Below are 26535 nucleotides of genomic sequence, written 5' to 3'. Positions count from 1 at the left end.
AATTGTTACAAGCAAAAGAACATGCAATAAAGGCAGTTAAACTCATTCAGGAGAAGCTATTCTCAAGTAGGAACCCGTTCTTCGTTAATACTGCCTATCAGTAAAATTATCTGGTCAAAATGTCATCTCTGATCTGACATAATTCATTGCCTGAGCAAACTCTAATAAATGTCTTTTACCACAAGGTATACATAATGAATAAAAAGAGACTATATTAATTCTTCCAGTGTATTAACTCTTAGAGTAATAAGAGTTAACTCCTCAAGGAGTGAAAATTGGGGAAAAGGGGTTTCTTAAATTCATACTTATTTATGCTGCCGCTGCTGCTGCTAAGTCGCTTAAGTCGTGTCCGACTCTGTGCAACCCCAGAGACGACAGCCCACCAGGCTCCCCCATCCCTGGGATTCTATTTATGCTAGCAATATATAAAATTCTAGACCAAGTATGTAACAACTGCAACAAAACAAAAGTCAGAAGGTACCCAAATGGAAAATATCATATGTTCTTGACATGGGGAATATAGCAGGAAATAAGAGACCAAAAAAACCTCAAACTTCATTCTAGTGGAGAATAAAATATAATGTATATTTCATATCAGATGGGTGATAAGTGCTATGGAGGAAAAAACTGAGTAGGGGAAGAAGACAGGAAGCTTAGCAGGGAAACAGATTACATGTGAGTGGAGACTCACATGAAAGTTGGTAAATAAGCTCAGAGTACCCTGTGGGATCCTTTCTAGGAAGCGCAAACACTAAGAACAAAAGGTCCTGAGCATGCTTGGGATGTTTGAGGAATGACAAAAAGGCCATGGGGAGAAGGGAAAGTAGAAGATCCATAAGCCCTTATCTGTAATCCTAAAGTCCCCAAAGACAAATTCTGATCTGAACTATTTGTACCTATACTGTATGTAAATATTATATAGAAATATTACTGTCTTTGACTATAGAATGTTGCTCCCCACTGGAAATATTACTTTATTACTTTCCTGACCTCAAGACACATGGATAAAGGATTCTGAACTTATTATAAGTTTTATATATAAAGAAATTATATATATGTGTACACAATTACAAAGAAATGAGGTCAAAGTCATAATGGGAAGACTAGGTCACATAAAGGCTTGCAAACCACAGTAAGGATATGGACTGATTCAGAGGGAGATGGGTACGCTTTTAGTAGGTGAGACATGATTTAGCTTAGTATCATCTGGATGCTGACTGAGAACAGATGAAGGGCAGAATAAGAAAATTACAACAATGGCAGTGATCCAAAAGACCAGTGATAAGAGGCTTGGGTAAAAGCAGGAGAAATAGCAAATAGTACCAAGAATCTCAATGTACTCTGAAAATAGGGACAAGATTTTTTTTTTTTAATAGATTAATACCAAGTATGGGGAAAACAGGATTCAAAGACTGTAAGATTTCTAACTTGAGCAACTGTAAATTCACAGCTGCCAGATCTCATTTCTCACCTGAGATTAAAAAGATTTAATGCTAAAGGAGACAAGGGCAAGAACTTGAGCTTTCAACATGTTACATTTGTTTTGTCAGAAAATCCCACAAAGTATTCCATTAAAATGTTTCAAGATACAGGATAACCAAATATTTCTTTCCCCAATATTTCTTTAATATGCTATAAAATCTTGATGGAGCATAAGTACAAAGTGTGATAAGCAGTTCAACAAGGTATAATGCACAAAATAAATTTTCTAGTCCAAGTATCTCTACATGATTTGTTACTTCTGTAGAGCCTTAGCTTCTGCTAACTACTTCTAGTAGTAAGGTTTTAGTTAAACCATACTACCTTGTATCTCAGGTCAATCCAAAATGTAACTCATACTGTATTCCCTAGTCATGAATTGGAGAAGGAAACGGCAACCACTCCAGTATTCTTGCCTAGAGATTCCTCATGGGCAGAGCCTAGAGGGCTATAGGCCACGGGGCCGCAGAGTGGGACACAACTGAGCGACTAAGCACATTCATGAATTAAAACTTGAGTCTATAATTCACAGGATAAATAACCTCATTTCACCAAAGTTTAGCTCCAAAATTTTCTAAGGTTCAGGACTATTAAGGCAATCAGACACAGACTCAGTCTTTTAAGAGAATCAAATACCCAGGCTATTTCTAATTTCATAAAGTAATCACACACAACTTAAATTTAAAGTGGTTCAACTGTTTAATTTTAGGTATACCACAAAAGAAAAAAATTATTTAATATATTAGACATTACTGAAACTAATACCTAATCCAAAAATATTAAGGTTATTTTGATGATCACTGTAAAATATTCCCAAGTAATTACAAATTCCCAAGTTATTACAAATTCTACTATGGTATACATGAAGATGATTCAAATATGCAAGTATATGTTTTGATTATCCAAGGAGAAATATACCTGTATCTGTGAAAGACTGAATATCATAGGTGAGATCAACACTGAGATTTTCAGAGTTTTCTGTTTTTTTAAACACTAACCCAATCACCCACATCGTGCGAAATTCTTCCCTGTAAAATAAAGAGTATTATAATAATTTATAAGGATTTCATGAAAACAGTTATCAATGTGCTTCACAACCCAATGTACATGGAAAAACTCAGAATACAAATACACAAGCAAACTAAGTTATAAACCAAATTCCATCAAAACTCAAATTCCTCCTCTACATCTGCCCTCTGTATTTCTACTGTTTTATAAAAAACTGGAGTCCTACGACAAATATCCTCTTCATTATCTATGTACTAACAGCCAGTGTTTTTAATGATCAAAAGTACCAAAGGCACTTCCAAGAAAGTTACATAAATTAATGACATTTTAGAAAAATCTGAAACAAAACTAGTCTAGATATAAAAATTTAACTAGACCTTAATATATAATTCCTGAAACTTTTAAAACTCAACTGAAAAGGTAGCATGAAGTCTGACCACAGCATAACAACAAGAATAATGGGTGATTCAGCTACTTTTGAACATTTAATGATACATCTATTGAACGGATCGGTCTTTTTAATGATTAAGATTGCAGCAACAAAAAAAATGTATAAAAAACTCAAATGGCAACTCTTTTACATGAATGCAAAAGAAATTCATCTATAAAAACAGTAATAGCTATTCTATTACACCACCAACTTAAGTGATCTATTTACCAATATTTTTCAATCTTTAGTACTATATCTTGAAAAAAAAGCTATTAAAACTTCCCTCGCCCACCAAATAAAGTGGTTATAGGCAAAGCAGAATTTCATATGCTTAATAAAACTGCAACAATCAAACTGGAAATTGACCTATAAAAGATTCTTAAAATAAAGTGAGGCAGCTTTTAGTAACTTATGTTTTTAAATTCCCAGAATCCACCACAAAGCAAATTTTTGCAAGGTCAAATCAAAGCATTTTCTCTTTGTAAAAAAAATAAAAAAGCAAAGATTGATGTTTGATACAGCAGCTATTCTAAAAACCACTCTACAAAAAGGGGAGAAGGTATATTGCTAAAGTGAAGAACTGGAACTCACTGGTCTGACCCTGATGTGCTCAAAAGAATAGTGACTCGAGTTATTAAAAACTGCCTATAAAACTTCCATGAGCAAAAGCTGAAAAGATGGGGAATCCAGATTTTAAAGAATTGCTTACTTGTCGGGATTTTCTTTGGGTGCTGGAAATGACTGGGGATTCACATGAGCCAGTGTAATAAACTCATTCTTCTCCAAACTTCCAACCAGGATTCGGATTTTTGATTCCACCAAGCCCACCCTGAACAAATGTCACTCATTATTAATGGAAATTATTTTTTAATTAAAAAATAAAACAAAATGCACAAAGTCAAGTAAGTTTGTATAAAACTATAATATGAAGATAACTTGAATACACGAGGGCAGTTCAAATGTCTCAACTCCCATAGATAAAATTAAAACCTTATGTTCTAGCTCAAAAATAGTGAAGTAAAAACCGCAAGAAGCAAATCAAGTCACATTTCAAACAAGGAAGGTTACAAAAGACATCCCCAGAAATATTTACAGACAAAAATCAGTAAACTAAAAGAAAGCACTTTAAATACAGTTAAGAAATAATACATGGATCTCTATAAGAAAAAAAAAAAAAGTTGTATATGGATCTCCAAATTTCTATACTTCCATTAAAACTTCCATTTAAGTAGTAAAGCTGTATTTATGAACAAAATCAAACTTGATGTTTTAAGGACTTCCATCTCCTACTGTGTTCTGGGGCTATCTGATTCGTTCTGAAGTATTTTTTTTGTTTTGTAAAGTCTTTTACTCACCATTCTAGGCGTTGTTTTTCAGTTGGTGCACTTGCTAGAAGTACAATATAATGCCTTTGAAGATAAAGACAACATGCTATTTATTTCATTTAAGTGCTTTGTGCTGGATATTAACACCATAATGTAATAAGCTTTGTGACAGTTATAGATCAATTCAGCAAGAGAGAATTGCAATTTCAGTTTGCACATAAAATCATAAACACTAAATTCCACAAGTTTAGCAACTACTGGGCAAGTTTAATTCTTCTGTAAAAGAAAGTAATTTTACGAAAAATTACCCCCAAAGCAGCTTAATTCAAAAACATTGACTAAACATCACTGATAATTTGGTTCGATGATTCTAGTGGAGTGCCTTATCTTTAAAGAGCCACCTCACTAAAATATAACCCATTAAAGCAAAATTGCTTTGATGGAAATAAAGCACCAAGGCTTTAGCCACAAAAGCAGGATCACTAAATATACACACACTACATCAATAATTTCAAAAATAGTATCCAATACATTATGCTTTTTAATTCAAATTAAAAGGTAGCAAAAAGTAAACAATACTTAAGTCATGCCTCATCATTTTTTTCAAACAACACTATGAATTTCTATAACAAAGAAGCAGACATCATTAACATGAGAGTAACAAAGTAATATGATTTCTATGTGGAATTCAATACCATTCAAATTGGAACAAAATCAAGTTTTCATTTCAGAAAACATGATCATGACCAAGTATCTATTTTCAAATGTTTTTGAAACAAACTATTTAAATCTAAAGTATAACTCAACTTCATAAGACTGAAAAAAAAGAAAATTCAATTCAATGTACTTTTCTACAAAATCCATTAAAATGGTGACAGAAGTTAAACTTCTCACCAGAAACTTTACCTCAAAAAGCAAACTGACATCATTACTAAATCCAGATACTAGTTGGAAAAGTCAAGAGTATGACCACAATTTTAAATAAACTTGATGTAGAAACTTAAGGTTAACAGAGATAATACACATAAATATGAAAACATGCAGAGAGAAAAGTAAATATGCAGTCCAACTCCAGAGACCAATACTTTCTTTCCTTCACCAGTTTAATTTGTTCAGCAATTATTTAGAGCAAACCAAACATACGAAACACACACAGATGGCCCAAATAAATAGAAGTCAAAAGTCACATAAAAGCACTAAGAGCTCATGCATTTTACGTATACAGAAAATTCTCTTAGGGCCCTACATGCTCTTGTAAGTCAAACAAAACCCTAGTAAGCTCAGTAACCTGAGTTCGTTTCCTGGGAGTTTGAGAATGGACAACAAACTTTATGGAGGGGGGCGGGGGTGGCGGGGAGGCAGGGGTATGGAGAAAAATTGAAAAGTATAACAACTTGTAACAGGAGAAGACAAAGTATAAAAAGCAGGCATGCACACAAAAACTCAAGAAGACAAAGTTGTCCGGGTTCACCTATTAGGACAAAACTCAGATCTCCAAATCACTCTAGCACCACACTAGTGAAATAGACGCTCTTAATGACCATCTGAGTCTTTAACAAAAGCTTAAATGATACACAGTGTTTTCTATTTATGGCAAAATATAAAGTTCACTTGAACATAATCTTGTTGGCAATTAAAAGTTTAAAGTTCTAAAGCTTAGAGAGTTCAACTTTGGTTCTTACTGAAAGCCAATGGGCCAGGGCAGGGGAGGGGTCTACTCTGCACATGGTTTACAATAAAGGCATCTGTTTAAATATAGCTCAAAGTGTTAAACCACCAACAAGTATGTACGCTGAAGTTAAATGTTCTTGACTCAGCCACATTTAAGCAAATATGAAGTGGGAGATATAAAACACAGTAATAGAAATAATCTGCCATTAATAAGTTTCCTATCAGAGCACAGAGACTAAAAATAGCTCCAAACTTAGACTATATTTAATTTTGTTGCTGCTTCAAAAAATACTATCCTCTATTTCACAATGTCATGATTGTGCTTCAGGTACTAAAATGGAAAAATGCAAAAATGATTAACTTCTCCCCAGATTTAAAGATTATCAGTTTTCAATTAAAACCTAACTATAAAAACCTACCACATACTGAATTAAAACCTCTTTAAAAACACTTAATTTAGTTGTTCTTATTACCTCACAACTATTCACCCCCCCAAAAGCATTTTTTTAGGTAGGTTTCCTGGCCATTTCATCACATGAACATTTTCCCTGGGTAGGTAACAACTCCAGACATTATACCGAAAATCTAATTTATCTCTTTAGCAAAAATCCTTGCAGTTCCATCTTCAAGTAACTCAGGTTCAAGAAATTATAGAGTTCATTGCTCTTAAAGCTTTTAACACGTTCTGAGGCTAAATTATTCTATACATACAGACTCCTTGAAATGATAAATTATTAGTCTTATTCATGAGAACATTTAGTTTTTTTCCCCTAATACCTTTCCTTCCTTGTTTCCTAAGGAAACTGAACATCTGAAGTAAGTCTTCACACTTCCTATGTCAATAGTGATTTACTTTACTGCTGGTTACTTATGTCAGCTTGAGTATCTTTAACGGTAGAACATGAAAAGTATTTTCTTAAGACTGTAAAATTCCACAAGGCAACGTTATCCCTTTTCCACAAGCTTTCTAAGACAACTGAAAATTTCCTTCCTGGTTTTCTCCCTTGCAAGAAAGGTAGGCAGGTAGACCACAGATGACTTAGAATCCTATACATAACAAACACAACACTTTCAGGATATACTTGAATAAGCTTAACCAACTTTGACAAGAAAAAACTAAGCGGTTCAATTCAGTTGAACAGCTAATCTTTGGAGTATTTCATATAATATAGTAAAAGAAAAATTCAAACCTGGGAATACTCAGTCTAATGATAACAATTACGAATTTTTTAAGAGGAAAATTTTTGAGAAAAATTAAGACATAAGTGAATTTGGTATAGGTAAAATCAGCTGCTTGTTGTCATTTTTTCAAATCTTTTTTCCCAGGACTCACAGCTGAAATTATCTGATACAATTTCCTCTATTTGTTGCTGCATCCTCATTTCTATGTTTCAAGTTGCTTTTAATAACCTAAAATAATTTGTTCCAAGAGAATTCAGTAAAGATAATCAGTCAACAGACCACACCTTACATGTACTATTTGGCACACGTTTTGAAGGATAACCTAAAAGTTTTAAAAGAAAGATTAAACAAGTGTCAAAACACACACACACACACACACACACCCCCTTCCAAGTTCTAGTAATACAAATTTAAATAGATGACAATATCAAGATTTGTTCAGCTTCAACACTAACCTTTCTTAAAGTGAAAAAAGAGAAAGAAACCACTTAAGTACGTACTTAGAAGAACTTCATTCTACCCACTTCTCATTCCTACAAGAAAATGGGACAAAAAGAAGAATCTATCTAGCTTCATCTTGGAGTTTCAGGGATTAAGAGATGCTGATACTTCTACAAGATCAGTTTCTTTATTCTCTTTACAAGTAATCATGTGCTCTCTCATGCCAGTTTTTAAAGTATCAAAATATGTTTATTAGTTTAAATGTTCAAAGGTACTTGCTCAACAGTGGTTAAAATAAAAAACGATGCAAACTTGTCCGCCAAATGGAAAAGCACAACTTATGGGGAATAGTAAACAAGAACATTCAATGTTACGCTATTTAAAATTTTTACTGACAATGCAGTGCTCCCAGAACACAACAATTAAGCTGGCTCCATTATTGCTTTTTCATGCAAAAGATACAGAAACAAAACACAGAGACATCATGAAGGTCATCATTCTTATTTTTAATCGGGGAAATAGCATAAAGCAATCTTGCTTAGGTTATTACAAAACACAATCCAACATAAGATCAAATGGTCAGGAAAGTTTCAGGCATTAAAGAAAAAAAATTTTTTTAAGTGGGACTTTGGCAAGTTTTCAGCTCAGGGCAAATAAAAGTGCAAGTCCATTTTTTTTTAAAGTCAGATTTATTATAACTTACAGTTTTCATCAAAACCAACACAATCAGGCTATTAACCTATACTGAAGTATTAAATCATTATATTAAAACCATTAGTAAAAAATATGACACCCACTGCGAGTCCATGAAAATATTTGTAGAAATACTTGAGGGGCTTTATGAACAGTAAGGGGAAATGGTAGGCCAATCATGTGCTGTAACGACTGCAAACATTTTGCTGACTACATATATTGACATATTATTAGCTCTGCCTGTGTTATAGAAAATCTTAAGAATAAGCTTCCAGAACTGGATGAAAATAATTACTTAGAAGAGAATATTAACTACAGATTTTAACAGTTCACTCCTTTGCCAAATTATACAGATTTAGAGTTTTGGTGATGACTAGCAAACCCTCAGAACTGATGTTGCTACAAATGCAGAAATTCGGTTACATCAGGCAGCAAAACTGTAGGGACTACACTGTACCTTGACAAAATAATAGTATGTTTTCTAAAACAGTATGCCCTTTGTAACAAGAAGAAAACTTGTATACATGTTTAAAGCAAAATTCAAACTACATTAGTCTAGCAAGAGATGTCACATATGCTACCATTAAAATCAATACTTAAGAGAGCAACATGTCCGACATGCCTTAAAATACATACTTGTACTTTTGAAAGAAGTTTGGAGCTTCAAAAAGTTTGGACCACTCTGCCTTACTCAGCAAAATTTCATCTGTGATAGCAAGACCTAAATTAAAAACATATTAAAATATTTGCATGCTTCAGTCTAAGAATCTAGAATTTTAAAGATCTTTTAAACATACCACATGCATTCATTATAATCCTAAAATCATAATTTTAACAGCAATTTTAGTCTACAGACTCTACAGCATAAAGATTCTTACATACGTCCACTCTTTTCAAAAACAGAAAAAGCTGGAGAACTTGAGATTCAGGTTTCTGGAAAATTGCCATTACTTTAAAATGCCATGCTCATAGAATGCCTCTCTCCTAAAACTGAAGCACTTGAGTTACCCAAGAAAAAAAAAATTTTTTTCCATAGACTTTCCTGCCCTTCTAAAAAAATTTCCTGTAAAAGGACAGTAACATCTTCCCATGAAGAGCCCCTTTAGACTACAAAAACAACTTTACAAATCTGAGTTTGAAGTTGGTAGTCATACAGCTGATTCTATTTCCTTGACTTGTGTCAAATTAAACAATCCAGTTCAAGCTACTTCCCTCAAAGATCATTTACCATAGCTACTCCTTCAAATTAGCAATACTCATAGGATTCAGAAGTTTAGAGGTTATTCTAAAACAGTGGGCAGTGTGGCCAAAATCCTACTCAAAGCTTTTTCCAAGTATACAGCCTGCTAAAAGCCTCTCATGTCAATCAATGGAGAGAAACTGATACTATTTAAAATTTCACATGGCAATAGTATGGCACTAAATCATAAAAGGCCCAGCTAAGGACACAGCTTTAAATGTTAAATCTTCCAATATATAATTAAGAATAAATTGCTTAAAAGAAATTAAACTGAGTTTTTCAAGTTAATTCTCAAATATAATCTGTACTTAATAACACCAGAATCCACTTTGGTGAATGCTTTCTTCCATTTAATTGAATCCCCGATTACTGGGTGAACAATGGTATGTAAATCCTTCCTGTATAAAGGAGAGCATAAGGATAAACACTTACCTTGTTTAAACTCCTCAACCATGACCATCCGTGTTGAAACGGACACATTGTACGTGGAGTTCTGTTGTGGGTATGCTGGTGTAATTATAGGCATAAGATGGTACCTATCACTGGGGTTTACCTACATACAACAACAGCCAATCAGTTTCTTCAAGTACATAGTCAACAGATACTTGGACTTTTTACCCCTTGTTAAACTGAACCAATGATTAAATTTTATTTCATTCATAGCTGGAGTTGAGAAAGAAAAACCATGTAAAGAGACTTTTTTTTTAAGGAATTCTTTACAGAAACTGTGACTTGGTCTTAACTAATGGGTTGTTTCAATCACTTGGGCATGACTACTCTGGTGACTGTACTAAAAACAGTGAGCCTGTTGAGCAAAATAAAGGTTCTAACTGGCACCTACTGATGTTTAGTTTTTCTTTTGTCAACAACAGAAATAGGGATGCACACACAATTACATTTTTGAGAAACGTCACATTACAGCATGTTCTGTGTAAAATGAATTTTAAACAAGCTGGAAACTTAAGTCTTTAATATACCCTTAACTTATCAGGAGTAGCTTATTAACACAGGGTACAACTACATTATCCATGTTGGTATCATTTTAAAAGATAACAAAACAATTTAATAACTATTAATCTTAATCCATATAACTAATGACGAAAGTGGCATTTTTTAACAGAAAAAATTGTAAATTCATATCCTTCCCAAATTAAATTGTCTTGAGGTTTGGAAAACCTGAAAATATACAACCTGATGTCATTAACAAGGCTTAAAACTGAAAATATTTTTGATACTATAATGAAAAAATAAACAGTGTAGATAAACAGAATTTTATAAACCTAGAAAGCCTTACAAACCTAAATTTCTTTTATCCATTAATAAAGTGCATGTTGTTAACATTTAAACTGAGTTAGCAGTGAAGGTCATAACTTCCAAAAAAGCAGAATGGAGGCTCCTCTTCAGCCCAACCATGCTTTTGTAATCTGATTTCGCCAAACCAATTTTTACAATTATATCATAGTAATTGAAGTGATATTGCTTAGACGTTATCTGTCATGATTAAACATTAAGCAACAGTTTTCCTACAATAACCCAATTTTAACAGAATATTTAGATCGAACAAAAAAAAATACAGGGATTTTTAGTATCCTTTTATTATTATTTTTTTAAGCACAAATGCCCACACAACTTTGACTTACAAGGTAGTTCTATATATAAATTGTTAGTGACTTTGATATTATAAACTACGTACAATTAAATGTGGTTCCAGGGTACATAATTATGCTTCTCACACCAGAGGACAATTCTAGTTGAGATTAAAAAGAAAGTGTGATACGAACATGTCCACTCATACGTAACAGAATGGGAAGTCTCCCTCAGTTTATGCAGATGACTTCTACTTGTTATTGCACAGTGCGAATTTGTAGGGGAAAAAATAATACACTAACCCTTGGGTCCCATACAGGCAAATTAAGATTGCATTCTTCAGGCTGTTTCAATAGGACTGGATTTGGCCATTCCCTGTTTAAAAAGATTGTAGCACTTGATAAGACTATTGGATATTACCATCTACACGTATTTTGCTAAACATACAGCATTTGTGAATGTGATTCTTCTTCATTCATTTTGCATTCTTGGTATATATAACTTTTTACTCCTCTGTCGACGTTAAGACTACTTGGATTAATTTTTTTCTATGAAATTAACTCCAACCACCTGGTAGCTTTCTCAGACTTAAGTCAAACATCTTCTCTACCTCTCAAAGAACTGATAAAGCACTATTCAAATTAAAAAGTACCACCCCAAGACAATCTGATGTGTTCATCTCAAAGTTGAACAGGATAGAATCTCCCATGAAAAGACAAAAATCCTATCTTTATGCTAGCTCCAAAGACAACCCAGGATGAAAAGCTAATTCGTTATAGGCAAAGGAGTATGAATAATTATAATCTCTATCTCATGACTTAAAGTTTATTAACATGAATATGAGTAATGATGTGAACACACTGTTTTAAAGATGTGTCCTGTTGAGTTAGCTACTTCAGTCTTTATATAAGAGAAACAAAAAAACTGGAAAACATTTGGCACCTTTAGTATCAAGATTGTTGTTGTTGTTCATTCACTAAGTGGTGCCTGACTCTGCAAACCCATGGACTACACCACACAGTATCAAGACTAGCTTCTTAAAAATATTATTTGCTATGTACGTGCAGCATTAAGAGAAATTCTGACATTTTTCTCACCAATTTTGGTTATATATAATTAAATGCTATCAAATCCATAAATTACAGGGTGTGTTCTGAAAAGTGTGACAAAGCTCTAATTATAAATTATCTCTGAATAATTCTAATTTTTATAAAACTTACTAAAACACCATTTTAGAGGGAGAAGGTAGAGAGGTTGACACAAATAGGGAAGACAAAGCTTTCAGATCAATTTGATTAAAAACCAAGAACTCTAACCTGTTGGGTCAAAGCAACTAATATGAAATAGCAATCTTTTATCTTACCTAAATAATGGCTGACAAATGTGACCAAGCTTAAATGAGGAAGAGCTTTAAAAAAACCTTTCCTGGGTTAATAATTTCAAAGGGATAATCAACTGCTTTTCAAGCACTTATAGTTACCCTTAAAAGTCATATAAACATTTATATCTTTAATATTCTACCAAAGATAAATGGGCAGCTAAAAGCAAAACAAACAACCATGAGAAACTAACGGTCTACAGATTTAGAAGAATTCAAAGAGTAAATGTGGAGAAGGCGATGGCACCCCACTCCAGTACTCTTGCCCGGAAAATCCCATGGGAGGAGGAGCCTGGTAGGCTGCAGTCCATGGGGTCGCGAAGAGTCGGACACGACTGAGCGACTTCACTTTCACTTTTCACTTTCATGCACTGGAGAAGGAAATGGCAACCCACTCCAGTGTTCTTGCCTGGAGAATCCCAGGGACGGGGGGAGCCTGGTGGGCTGCCGTCTATGGGGTCACACAGAGTCGGACACGACTGAAGTGACTTAACAACAAACAACAAAGAGTAAACGAGGTGGGAAGTTTTATCCAAAGTAACTAATATCCCAACCTATCAACTCACTGGATTTTAGCAAACATTACAGCTAAAATTCAGAGTTTATTTGGAGAGTAGGTTTACGCATGAAGTACAAACAGGACCTGCCTTACTACCCTGGGAAAGCTGGCAAAAGGAACAGTATTAGGCTTGTCACTTTATATGCAACACGATCTCCCCAAGGCTATCTACACTGCTACATCGTGAACTTAAATTTGAATCTGAGACCAGCTGCAGAAATGTCATAGAAATAAGACTAAACTTCAGTGTCTACAATCAATTTTATTTTAATATAATCTAAACACATACCATTTAGAAAATACCAAGAAAAATTTATGTACAAGAGTTGATGCTATTGCATTTGGATAAAGCTGGCAAGTTCTTGCTACTAGCATAGCCCAGGAAACACCACCGAGGAAACCTAATATATTGGAATAGATGTTGTGGCCTGTTGATAGGGAAAAGCAAAAAGGAAAAGTTAGTGTTGAACCAAAGCTTAAACATGTTTAATAAGCTAGCCAACAAATTCTGAACTCACGTTTGGCCCACAGTTTGATAGCTCTCAGGGTTAACCTGAAGTTGTCAATGTTTGGTACTAGATGTAAAATTTCATCGGTTACCCTGCAACCTGATTAATAGGAGTAAAAAGAAAAAAAAAAATCATATCATCAAAGGTTTAATGAGAGTATTTCTTTTAAATTTTCTGAGACTAATGTCAAATTAAATAAAAATCTGCTTCTAAAATCAGTAATGTTAATAAAGAGGCACTACAAGCACTACCCTAAACCAAAGAATCTGAACTGTACTCTGCTTCATCGCAAACTTTCAACCCAGAATTAAAATGTCTTCCAGTTCAGACACACTGAGTAGAGCATGATCCACTTAAGTTTCTCAGAACTGTTCTTTAAGAGCACTGTTAACAAGCAATGTTAAAATAAGTGTTCAAATGCAGCAATAGATGAAAATGTTATGAAGGTTATTGGGATCAAAACTTAAACAGTTACACAGTGAGACCTAAACCTCTAGCAACAGAGTACAAATGTCAGACAGTATTTAAAAGTTCCAGAGAGCAAAGAAATAATAGTGCAAGACATCGATGAGCACAACAAATTACTAGATATCTCACTGCAGTCTATTAAGTAAAAAGCTCGTTTTATATGACTCACTACAGATAATCAATAGGGCTATTAAAAGCTTCATTACAAAACCTGAGTTGAAAGCCATTTCATATTTGACCAAAACTGCTATTATGTAAAAGGAAGTAGGCTTTTACATACCGTTAAGACTTCTTATACATCTTATATCTAAATTTTTAAGCAGACTGTCATCTCTTAAGTCCAAGTCTTCTGGAATAGTCTGCAGTGCTAATCTTGCAAACAAAATATCAATCTAAAACAAAAACAAAGTTTAAGGATAAATGGAAAGAGGCAGGTAGCAGCACTCTTAGACTCTGTTAATGATGGCAAAATTGGTCAGGTTATGAGCTTTCAGAGGAATATATTGTAGATGAATCTTCTCAAAACTCAATAATCGATAAATGACCTACATATTCTTAAGGACACAAAAGACATGTGGTATTTTCATCCAGTTAGTCATTTGACAGGAAAAATGTCACTATGCAATGTTTTGTGACAAGAACTTGGACCATCTTGTTTTGCCAAAATGATGTATGATGATACTCTTTAATATTTTTTATTGTTTGTGTGTCAATGTTTGAGTTGAGGTTTACTATGTTAAAATTCTTGTGAACACTTCAAATAAAGTTTTTTTTCTTATTAAAAAAAAAATAAATAAATAAACGACTTTCTCATGGGGGAAAAAAAAAGTTTAACATTCCATATCTGTCAAAACTGTTTTTTGAACTTTTAATTTTATACAGGAATATAGTTGATTAACAATGTTGTATTAGTTTCAGCTGTACAGCAAAGTATTCAGTTATACATATGCATGTACTACTCTTTTCCAAACCAGTTTAAAGACATTTCTTTTAAAAAGAAAACACTTAATACTCCTTAAAACCAGAATCTTTTCATCAGCTGTTAACATGATAATTCCAAAAGTTCAAACAAAATTCTTACCATAGGTATTTTAACCAGATCTTAAAACATGGTAATACTAAACTGAACTTTTATAAATAGTTCCCTGCCATTTTAATCATACTTACTAAGTTAAATTCACTATCCTTGCTAAATGCATACATACTGGATTACTTAGATAACTGGTTTAAGTTTCCATCCATTAATACATGAACTGTGTATTGATTATATGCTGAAAGGTTCCCAAATATAAGGCTAATATGATTAACTGTGGCCCAAATAAACATGTCAGGAAGCTTCTTGTATTTATGAACTTATGTATTTATAATATTAGTCTATTTCTCCAACTTAGTTTTGACTAACAGAAACAAAAACTGGCTAATTTTGAGGTCTATTCATAGAATGCTACTGACAAAATTGGTTTTTTTCTCCTTTTTTCAAGGAAAGATGGAAGCAAAAGAAAATTTGGCAAAGATTTGGTAATTATTCCTGAGGGCATGATTTCATGGTTCCAAACTCTGCTGCTAGAGAAACAAGTCTTTTTATAAGACTACTTTAAAAAGGTATACTTTAAGAGCTCACTGTGAAAAATCATTTAAACATGCACCTACCTATAAGATCAGGAAAAAAACTACACAAATCAAGTTTTTGGTATAGTCTACATTTTCCAATGATACAGATACCAAAATACAGTATCTCCCCCAATTTAGACAGAAATAATAAAGACTACAGACTTCCCTGGTGACTCAGGCGGTAAAGTGTCTGCCTACAATGGGGGAGACCCAGATTCAATCCCTGTAAGATCCTCTGGAAAAGGAAATGGCAATCCACTTCAGTACTCTTGCTTGGAAAATCCCATGGACGGATGAGCGCGGTAGGCTACAGTCCATGGGGTCGCAAAGAGTCGGCCACGACTGAGCGACTTCACTTTCACTTTCAATAAAGACTACAGGCTCAGAGGAGGGAAAAATGTAAACTCAAAAAGCAACTCACTGGTAACAAACACATGAAATATTTCAACTAACCATTTGACTTTTGTCTCCATTCTGAAAAATTTACACAATGAGGCGGGTCTCCACAAAAAAAAAAAAAAAATCTTGGGAAAACAAGGAATCACCTACGTTACAGGTTGTTTTTTATATTTAATAAACTGACAGTAAGTATGGCTCAGCTGGTAAAGAATCCGCCTGCAACGCAGGAGACCTGGGTTTGACTCCTGGGTCAGGAAGATCCCCTGGAGAAGGGGAAGGCTACCCACTCCAGTATTCTGGCCTGGAGAATTCCATTGACTGTATAGTCCATTGGGTTGCAAAGAGTCGGACACGACTGAGCGACTTTCACTTGAGTAAATCAAAACTGCCTGAACTTGATAATCCTTTACCAAATTTAACATTTTATGTCAACTTATTAGTCATATATATTAGGCACCATATGCAGCAATTACAGAAACCACTTTTTCAAAAATGAAGTATTATCTTTCTAGTTTGTAAAACTTTAAAACCACAGTTACTGTCAGTGATGCTCCAGCACCATCATGTGTGCGGAAGTAACGTGACAAATACTGAAGTTGCTGCACTGTCAGCTTTGCTGCAGCTGCTGTCACAACACACGCTGAAAACAGCAAAGAAAACGGCACACCACCTGAAGAACCTAAGCTCAGGTATCCTTCTCTATCAGAAAACATTTCAGCACACATAACACCAGGTCACAATTTTCTCTCAACTTCTTACATATTTCACTTAAATGAAAGTCAAGGAAAAGTTCTATTTGCAAAAACACACTGTTATATTGCTTTCAGTTCAGTTCAGTAGCTCAGTCATGGCTCTGTGACCCATGGACTGCCTTAGTGAGATTAAAAGTACACAGAATCTGCATATGGAAAACCTATCAAGGAAACTGTTCTGCAGCAGCATTTCAAAGTCAGTACATTTTTGTCTGTATTTTAACTTCTAGTTTCACAAGTCTCTTTTTTTAAAAAAGACTAAAAAGAACAGGTTACCATTTCCATTAAAAAAATTCTTATTAATATCACACCATCTCACCAATTACAAAACTCTGAAATAAATCAAGTTTTTAACCTGTATCTATCAAAATTACAATAGTAAGAACTGTCTATTTGAACCTTACCTCTATCCCATCAAAACACAGTTTGATAACTGGTACAAATGCCTCTTCAACAGCCTGTGAGAAAATTAAGTAAGTTTAGTGTCTCTGAAACTATACATTAGAATTATACTAGTTTTAGTACACTTAAATAAATGCAATACTTAAAACTGTTTAAATATAATTTACCATAATGACTGACACAAACTAGGTTCTCAATAAATACTTTAAGACACTAGAATCCTAAATCAGACAAGCCTTGGTTCAAACCCTTGATCTCTGCTACTATGATATATGATGGTGGCCAAGTTGCTTAGCCTCATTTCCTACTCTGTACATGAGATTACAGATTTATGATTTTTAGACTGCTGTAAAGAATAAAATACAAGCATGTATTATCTTAAGCTTAAAAAGGTCTGGCAAATTACAAGAGTTCAATAAAGTTGATGGCTACACCATAAAAAACTCACACAACTGACTAAACTGACTTTTTTAACTCCTCCCCTTTCACCCAGAACATTTACGTACTCTTAAATCTTTTACTTCTTCCTGTAATTTCAACTTATCATAGAATGAGGTGAAAAAATCACTTCGATCAACATGTCTTGGTGCAACACACAATGCATCAATATCAGCACCTAGAAAAAAAATTAAGCCCCAACTACTAATTAGTATTACAAGAAAATTATTTTGCACCTTATCATGGCAGTATTTGACAGTAATGAGCCTCTAAACTGCACCCCTTTCCTTAAAAAAACAAAAAGAAAAGCTACCAGTCAGTATAATAAAAACATGACCTTAATTGATGGGATATATTTTTTCCTAAAGCAACTTCTATTTGCAGTGGCCCAGGTCAACTGGGAGTCAAAGAAACCTGACTCAGATGGGAACTTTTATGGTAAGAGAAGGAATTAGTCAAGAATACATCCAATATCTTGTTGTCACTAGTCACAGCCATGTTCATCAGGAAAACAAAAAGCATACAGTTCCTGTCTGTACATTATGACTGCTGCTTCCAGGCTCCTACCTGCACCTAAACTGGACCTATACACTGCAAGAAGCACCATCGGCAAGAATCCAAAAAGGCAGACCATGGTAAGATGGTTGCTATTAATTTAGGACTTGATAGAAGGCCAGCATTGAGTACATAAGGAAGCACAAAAAAAGATGATCAAAACCAGTAACTGGGGTCATAAACAGAGGAGATCAATATGAAATCAGGTCAACATGGTCATTTTCCTAAAAGACTCAATACCTGAGGCACTAACTCTGAAGGCAGGACATCTGGCGTATTCATGAAGGGAGAAAAGAACGTAAAATTCACAGGACACATCCAAAGCAAATGCACTGCTTCCAGCACAGAGTAGCAGGAGATGGGGAGAAGGAATAATGCCACAATACAGAGAATACTAGACTGGCAGATAACTTTTTCCAAAAGTCTTTACTGAATTTGTTACCATACTGTTTCTATTTTATGCTTTGGTCTTTTTGGCCAGGATGCAGGTGAGATCTTAGCTCCCGCATCCCCTGCACTGGAAAGCCAAGTCTTAGACACTGGACCACCAGGGACTGTCCCCTGCCAGATAGTTTTAACAGAGGGTAGTGGTTAATGGTTGAAAACTACAGCCTCAGACTGCCAGAGTTAGAATCCTAGCTCTGCCAGGAGATGGCTGGAAGCAACTGTTCAAGTTGTATTGTCTCTTTAAGTCTCAGACTCCTATCTGTTACATAAGAATATTGAAGAATAAATAAGATCATTAAGACCAAAAGCTTACTAACTACGCTCAGTTTAAAAAAAAAAAAAAAAGACCTCAATAATATTCTCCCCAACAGGGGGGAAAACCTACAAATGTGACTAAGAAAATATGATTAGTGATTGATACTGACTGAAGATAATTTTTTTGGTTTTTTCCTTAAGTATATTCCATGACTTTGTAATAAAAAGGACAAGGAAAGACACGGATTTTCCCCCCCAAACTTTAATTCATTTTTGTTCTGATTTCCAAACTGATATTCTTCAGGTACATCAAATGATATACAGAGCAGCACTGCCCCAAATCACTCCCCAGTGGCAAAACCTGTACTTTATGTGCACTTTCTAATATGATAGCCACTAACCACATGTGGTTATTCAACAATGAAAATATGGCTAATTCTACTAAGAAACAGAAATTTATTTTACTCAATACTACATTGAAGAGTACAGGTATAGAAGGCATCACTTTACATCATTCTTCTTATCAAATTTAGGCTTCCTGAAGTACTTCCATACAAACCTAAGTTGTATAATACACCATAAGTAACTGAGATGGATGTGCTGTTACAATTTTTTTTTAATTTTAAAAGTATTCTTTCTCAAGATAATTAAAACAGTATTTACCTTTTGTATGTACTCCTAATCTATAAGATCCAAATGTAAAAATTTTCCCACCAACATTTTCAATTACAGATTGTGGAAGATTCTGTTGAAGCAAACAAAAAATTAGTTATTTTGCCAGTGGAGCACAAAGGTAACTATTTCAAGTAACACTGTACATTAGACAAAAAAAAAAAAACAAAAAACACTTTCCATGCAAATTTATACACAAGGTAAATGAACTATAAGCTCTATAAAATACCAGGCCTTCACAGATCAACCTAACTTGAAATTTAAGCAATTTTCAACTTTTAATCAGTGCTAATATTTTGCCACATTTTTGGAAACTGAATTTATAATTCAGTTATACTTATATAAGTTATACTTATATAACTTCTTTATAGAAGATGGTGGTCGAGGAGATCATGTGATTCCACAGAAACAATGTTAGAATCACATATTTTAATCATGACAAGGTGTGCATTAAATCATGAATGTGAGAATATAACAGTACATTAGACTATAAAATTTTACTGTATCAAGAGTGACTTTAAAGTCAATAATGCTACTCTTAATAGTTCAGTAGGATGATTTAATAGTTTAGTGGGATGATTCTGAGAAAAACGAAACTTACTGATTTTCATTTTCCTGACCCTGGCACTACCACACTATGGAGAATACATAACTGCCCTCGGGGATAAAGATAATGTCTCAACACACACACACACAAAATCTTCATGTGTGCTAGGTCATTGTTTCTCTTTACTTTCTAATTCCTCAGTTCAGTTCAGTCGCTCAAGTGAAGTCTTATTCAGTAGCAGAACATAAAAAAGACAACTCTTCCCCACCACCCTTTCAAAAGCAAAGTAACCAAATTGTTACTTCATACTCCAAAAATCCTAAACACAAATTGTAACAGGCTCAGGGACTCTCTGGTTTCTTAATTAATACAACATCACAGAAAAACAATTGAAAACCTTTTTTTTTAAGTGTCAGAATACAGGATGGCAAATAAATCAAACTAAGTGAAAATTCAAATTTTATATAAATTTTCCCCAAAATATTTATAAATTAATTGTAAGTAATACATTAAAAATTCTCTACTGATTTAACTGGAGATATTTTTGGTTGTCACAATTTGGGGAGACCGGACAGAAGCAGTGCATTCAGTTGGAAGAGTGCTACTTTTAACATCTTCCAGCATAATCCCCAGAAAAGAACTATATAAGGAATTCCCTGGTCATCCAGTGGTATAGACTCTGCAAGGGCACAGGTTCAATCCTGGGTTGGGAACTAAGATCCAAAGAGAGAACTATGTGGTTCAACTGTATCAACAGTGTCAATATGAAGAAATTCTGCATCAAGTCTTAAAACCAACAAAAGAAATGGCCCCTAGGAAAAGAGACATGAAAGATCAAACCTGTAAAGCCTAACCTCTCAAGTCCCATTCTCTAACCAATTTACTACTGACAGCCTACAGAGAAAAGGACACAAGTGTGACTAGGAATGAGCATTATTTCACCAAGTGAAAGTCACTCAGTCACGTCCAACTCTTTGTGACCTCACAGACTATATACAGTCCATGGAATTTTCCAGGCCAGAATACTGGAATAGGTAGTCTTTCCCTTCTCCAGAGAATCTTCTCAAGCCAGGGACTGAACCCAGGTCTCCCACATTGCAGGCGGATTCTTCACCAGCAGAGCCACCAGGCAAGCCCATGAAATTAATTTCATTAATCCAAATAATTTTTCTTACCCTCAGGAAAATGAGGAAGACGAATTATATCAAGAATTATCAGTTAATGAAACTAACAAGGTACTCAAATTACTGAAACAAAACTATCAATGAGTTGGAACTCTTGTTTCACATTAAATAAATCTTAAGTTTTGGCCTTGTCTATGGTTTTCAACTTAAAGGTCTAATAAAAACCCATTAAAGCAAAGCTGTGTTTTCTACACAATGACGAATCACAAAGTTCAATAAATGAGTAAAAATACTTAAACCTGCACATCCTTTGCTTTAGCTCAAAAGGAAGTTCTTTTCAAAATACATTTTTACCAAAACTCTATCAATGACAAATAGTACACACAGAATCCTCAATTTTGAATAATCCAGCTGCTAAAGTTTTAGTCAAGTTCTTGAAATATATATACACTGCTTTAAGAAAACAATATTGTAAATTTGACTAAAGCTAGAAGATTTTAACTTTTCTTCTACCTTGATACCTTGCCTCAGGTTTTCTTCTAGTTCTAGTTCTCTTACCATCAATTTTTCAACTGTATTATAGACTAAATATGCATTTTCAACTACCCAGGAAAAACGACCAATATTTATGGAATTTTTTTAAAATGGCTTCTACACAACTTTTTAAGAATACATTTCCTTTACCAGAAGTCTAATCATTGATTCAACAGTTGCATTATTTATTATGAAATATTAGAAACTCAAGGAATGTTATTATAAAAAACTAAATAAACTAAATATTCAGTTTGAGTTTAGTAACTGAAGGCCTAAAAATGCCTACTGTTGCAGAATTCCTTAAAAGGTAACAAGAGTCTTGAATATTTAATATACATATTTAATACATTTTTTTAAAGCACCTTTTGGGGGAAATAATATTTCTGACATGTGTAAGTAATCACAGAATTTCAGCTTTGAAGTGTTCAACCAAAATGTATTTATGAAATCACTGAATTTAATCCAGTTTTTCCTGTTTTCAAAATAGCTAGACACCAACTATAAATTCTACTGTCAACAGTCTAAAACAAAAGATTCTAAACATTCAAGACTCTAAATTCACTCAGTAAGAGTAGATAAGATAACTGCCATGTTCAGCTGATAAATTTCTTCCCATACAATTAAGTCACCTTACCTTGCTTTCACTGATTTCTCGTATCCACTCTTTTACCAGGTTATTTAATTTTCCCAAAATTAAAATCCTGTTGATAGAGGATATCAGTCAAGTATCAAGTTGTTTGTTATTCCAGATCACTTTTAATATGTGGCTTCCTAAATTTTGACCAGTTTTTAAGTTATCAGAAAGAAAGTTTACATGTAGCTACATGTAGGCACTGTTACACTGGACAAGACAATCTTTCGGCTAAGCAAGGCATTCCTCTTTCTGACAATGCTTTAGTACTATACTAACCAAAATTACTGCAAATCAAAATAAAGGAAACAGAACTTTATATAGATGGCAAGTTTTTTTGAGGTATCATTCTTGTTTGAAACAGATATATACTGGGGCGAAAAATTCTCTCAGTAAAGAATTCCTCAAATTAACCTACTATGTCAATAAAAAATTGTCCCTTAAAAGAAAACATAAACATACACACACTGACCTGCGCTGCAGTTCCTCTTCCTCTTCAAAAACCCCGAAGGGCTTCAGAGTCTCCACCAGCTTCTGTGTGAGCAGGCAGTCAGTCTCCTTGGGGGCTGCTAAGCTGATGGGAGAAGTAATGCCATAGTGCTTCTGTGGCGGCTGTGTTTGCTGTGATCCCTGTGTTGTAACTGGACTGCAAACAGAACTGGATAAAATTACTGCCAAAAAATTTCCACAATTTGAAACAAATCAGCATAACTAGAAAAAATGCATTTCTACAGAGTTGATTCACTCCAAAAACATGTTTTAAAACAAAAAGTAATGCAAAAACTAAATGACCAAGAAGAAAACTTTAGTTCTCCTCCCACTCCAAGGATTTTAACTTTGCTACTATCTAAACATCTAAATAAATTATGAATATCCGATCAAATATATTGCTAGAGAAAATGCAATCAAGGATACAGTGAACTTCTGAGAAATTTCACTTCGTGAAAAGAAGCCAAATCTGTTAAATTGTTATTTCTAAAGAGATGAGATAAATACAAAAAGTTTTACCAACACAAGAGATTCACCAAGTGGAACTTAACATCTGACTAGCAATGAATAAAACTCATAGATAATGAGGCAAATAACAGAAAAGTTACTTGGAGGGGGAGAACTATAGTCACACTAAACTAGATTTACACTTTAACAATGATTAGTCAAATGTGTTTCTGTTTTAAGAGAAATTCTAGATTTTTACAAACCAACAGGGTTTTAACATAACTAGTGAAAAGGTCCAGTATGTTCTAAATGGTTTAGGAAATTAACCTGACTCAATTTTTCTGTGTGAAAGCAATTCTTGTTTTTGTTCCCCTCCCTTTATAAGTCAATGGACAGGGATTCTAAAGTAGCACAATTATTAACTAAAAACTGCCTGGTCAAATAATGTACAAAATCAGGTAAGGAGAAAAAGCTAACATTTGAATCAGGTATTTGCCCTAAATTCTGTTAAGAAATAACTTATTTTATATACACAGACATCTCTATTTCTTTCCAAGTTCTAAATATATATATATATGTACATATATATATTTAAATTTAAGTGCAATAGCCTACTAGAGCAATAAGGTGCAGGAATCCTATGCGGCTAAGTCCCATTATGCATTTATTCACTACTGTCCTGGGTTCTGGTTTATACTAGGTGGGACCCTGTCTTATACTGTCTTCTGATATCAACATAATACCTAAGAATGCCAGGAAACCCACAGTGTTTATTAATTAGTCAATAGGCTCTACAGCATTTACAAGTTATGCATTGTCTCAATTCTAATTCAGATCTTACAGTAACATTTGCTGAATAAATATGAATCAGATTTATCTCTTATAGCAATTAATTTATGTCAGATCACTTCCTCCTAGTAACTTTAATATAAACTCCACTGCTACACAAGACTATGATGTCAATTCAGAGCTGGGGCTCCACGTGAGCACCAAGCACTGTTAAAAGACTAAATATCTCATATTATGATTAAAATATAGAAGTTAACCTAAGTGGAAATACATTTATAGTATCTTGGTTAATACATATTTTTGTCAATCAACAAATAGCTATCCTCAGGTTCCATAAAACTGACATAAAAAAGGTAGCCCTCAAAACTGCCCAACCATTTCTTCCCACCATGCTCTAATAGATTACAGATAAATTACATACTAAGTGTAAAAAAATACACTTACCACATACCTTAGCATAATTAAATTCTCGTGCATTGTTCATTGCTTCATATGAGTTTCTCCAAGTAAACTACAGCCCTTCATGACCACCCCAGGATTATAAATATTTTATAAATGATTTTAATGTAAGTAAAGCCAGAAAAGAAAACAAATATAAAGTTCATTCTAGCCAGATTTGGTTCAAGCAAGTAATGAGAGCTTTCAAGTCAAGTATAAACTGAATTCATATTTTCCTAACTTAAACCTCTACTGATTTTTTTTCTTTTTTTTTTTTTGAGCAAGTAATAGTTCATCTGCACTCTTCTCAAGGGGCTAAATTCATTACCAGTTGAGTTTGAATATCACCAAAATATGGGTGCCCATTCTCTGTGGCATTAAGCTTTCTTGGCAGACTCATTTTTTTCTTTCTCAATATTCAGGTTCTTCATGGTCACACAAAAAACAATGCTAGGAAAGTCCACTGTCTATTTCAATTATATTGCCAAAAATACTGGATATAGGCTCGGATTTTTAAATTCACACCAAGTAAGCTCAGACTTCTAAATTCACACCAAGTTTGCTTACTTTAATTGGGGGGAAAAATGTTGACGTCTACATTAGTTTCCTTATTAACATTCTGATGAGGAAACAAATCATACCCCAGCTGTAAATGTTTATTCAAAATGTAGTCACATCATAGAAGATAAACCACATTTATTTGACTCATCTAATGCAACAAAGAACATATATATCACCTATCTCTATATGTGTACATATTTAATACAAGTTATATATAGAATATGTACTAACTCAAGAACATGCATGAAAGAAATAAAAATAAATCACAACCAAATGAAAGGAAAGAAATAAATACATGTTCTGAAAGGTACAAGACACCTATGCCTCCAATAAAAATAGCTTAAGCTTAGCCTAAGTAGCTAGACTAGGAATTTTAGGATGCCAGATTCTCTGAACGTCTGAAATGTAGAAACATTAGCTATGATTGAAGAGAAGAAGTCAAATTTTTCCATTTAATTTTAACATTAGAAATTAAGGAGAGGGACAAAATTTAAGGATCTTTTTTGCTGTCTTGTTTCTAACAAAGATAATATACACATTCTAATATTGGGTAATTTGAAAAGTTATCCTTTACAGAATTTCTCCTGGAACCATACACCAGACAGCTAGCTATCAATCCCAAGAATGCAAAAGCTCTTCCTGAAATTCTTGAACACAGGAGCCACCTGTCCATGGTCCATCACTTTTTAGAGACATTTTTACCAATATGCAGTTTTCTTCCCACTTAACTATTTAAAAAAAATAACTTCTACAATTATATAAAACAATAAGGAAAAAAACTAGATACAGAGCCAGGGTATTTGTGATCCATTAAAATGTCTTTCTGGTTTTCCATTTAAATATCAAGAATCCTTGTGCTTTTCCTGAATAACTGGTTCACTTTCATCTCATGAACATATTTGTGTCTACCTTTAGGCTACTGCGGAGACGGCAATGGCACCCCACTCCAGTACTTTTGCCTGGAAAATCCCATGGATGGTGGAGCCTGGTAGGCTGCAGTCCATGGGGTCGCTAAGAGTCGGACACGACTGAGCAACTTCGCTTTCACTTTTCACTTCATGCATTGGAGAAGGAAAGGGCAACCCACTCCAGTGTTCTTGCCTGGAGAATCCCAGTGACAGGGGAGCCTGGTGGCTGCCGTCTATGGGGTCACACAGAGTCGGACATGACTGAAGCGACTTAGCATTAGGCTACTGCCTGAATTCTTACAGCAAAACTGATGGTCATCCTGCAAGTTCTCTGCAAAAATCCAAAAATCACTGTACTTCTTTAAGAACTATTTTAGTACCCTAATTTCTAGTTTTATACCTCTGCCCTGATCCATCCTCTTCATCCACCTTTAATGTAAACATCTTGCCAGCTTTCAAAATATGACTAAAGCCTTTTTAAATCTTAATCCTTTCTGGATCAGAGCAAGACAGAAATTGTGCCCTACCCTTCAAAATTACAAAGGGCTCTCCCAGTGGCTCAGTGG

At 34.1% G+C, this 26535-nt stretch overlaps 1 protein-coding gene across 6 annotated transcripts in view; it reads right to left on the bottom strand.

Moving 5' to 3' along the window:
• Window positions 1-26535, bottom strand: part of PAPOLA (poly(A) polymerase alpha) — a 53508-nt gene that overhangs the window by 15942 nt on the left and 11031 nt on the right. For 3 of the 6 annotated variants that reach the window (XM_027521139.1, XM_027521141.1, XM_027521143.1), the window contains exons 2-15: window positions 22810-22983; window positions 22341-22407; window positions 19493-19574; window positions 17641-17750; window positions 17137-17190; window positions 14251-14362; window positions 13512-13601; window positions 13283-13421; window positions 11359-11431; window positions 9902-10022; window positions 8866-8950; window positions 4273-4326; window positions 3627-3746; window positions 2398-2507 (exon numbers count right to left, since the gene is read on the bottom strand). In XM_027521139.1, coding sequence (XP_027376940.1) covers window positions 2398-2507; window positions 3627-3746; window positions 4273-4326; window positions 8866-8950; window positions 9902-10022; window positions 11359-11431; window positions 13283-13421; window positions 13512-13601; window positions 14251-14362; window positions 17137-17190; window positions 17641-17750; window positions 19493-19574; window positions 22341-22407; window positions 22810-22983 — 1391 coding nt within the window. Of the gene's footprint in view, window positions 1-2397; window positions 2508-3626; window positions 3747-4272; window positions 4327-8865; window positions 8951-9901; window positions 10023-11358; window positions 11432-13282; window positions 13422-13511; window positions 13602-14250; window positions 14363-17136; window positions 17191-17640; window positions 17751-19492; window positions 19575-22340; window positions 22408-22809; window positions 22996-26535 lie in introns of all 6 variants that reach the window. The other 3 variants (XM_027521138.1, XM_027521140.1, XM_027521142.1) reach the window with 1 other exon arrangement.

Source organism: Bos indicus x Bos taurus, chromosome 21, assembly GCF_003369695.1.
Source record: "Bos indicus x Bos taurus breed Angus x Brahman F1 hybrid chromosome 21, Bos_hybrid_MaternalHap_v2.0, whole genome shotgun sequence".
Taxonomy (NCBI): domain Eukaryota; kingdom Metazoa; phylum Chordata; class Mammalia; order Artiodactyla; family Bovidae; genus Bos; species Bos indicus x Bos taurus.
Note: the sequence above shows the minus strand (reverse complement) of the source record. Positions and strands in the feature narration are given on the sequence as shown.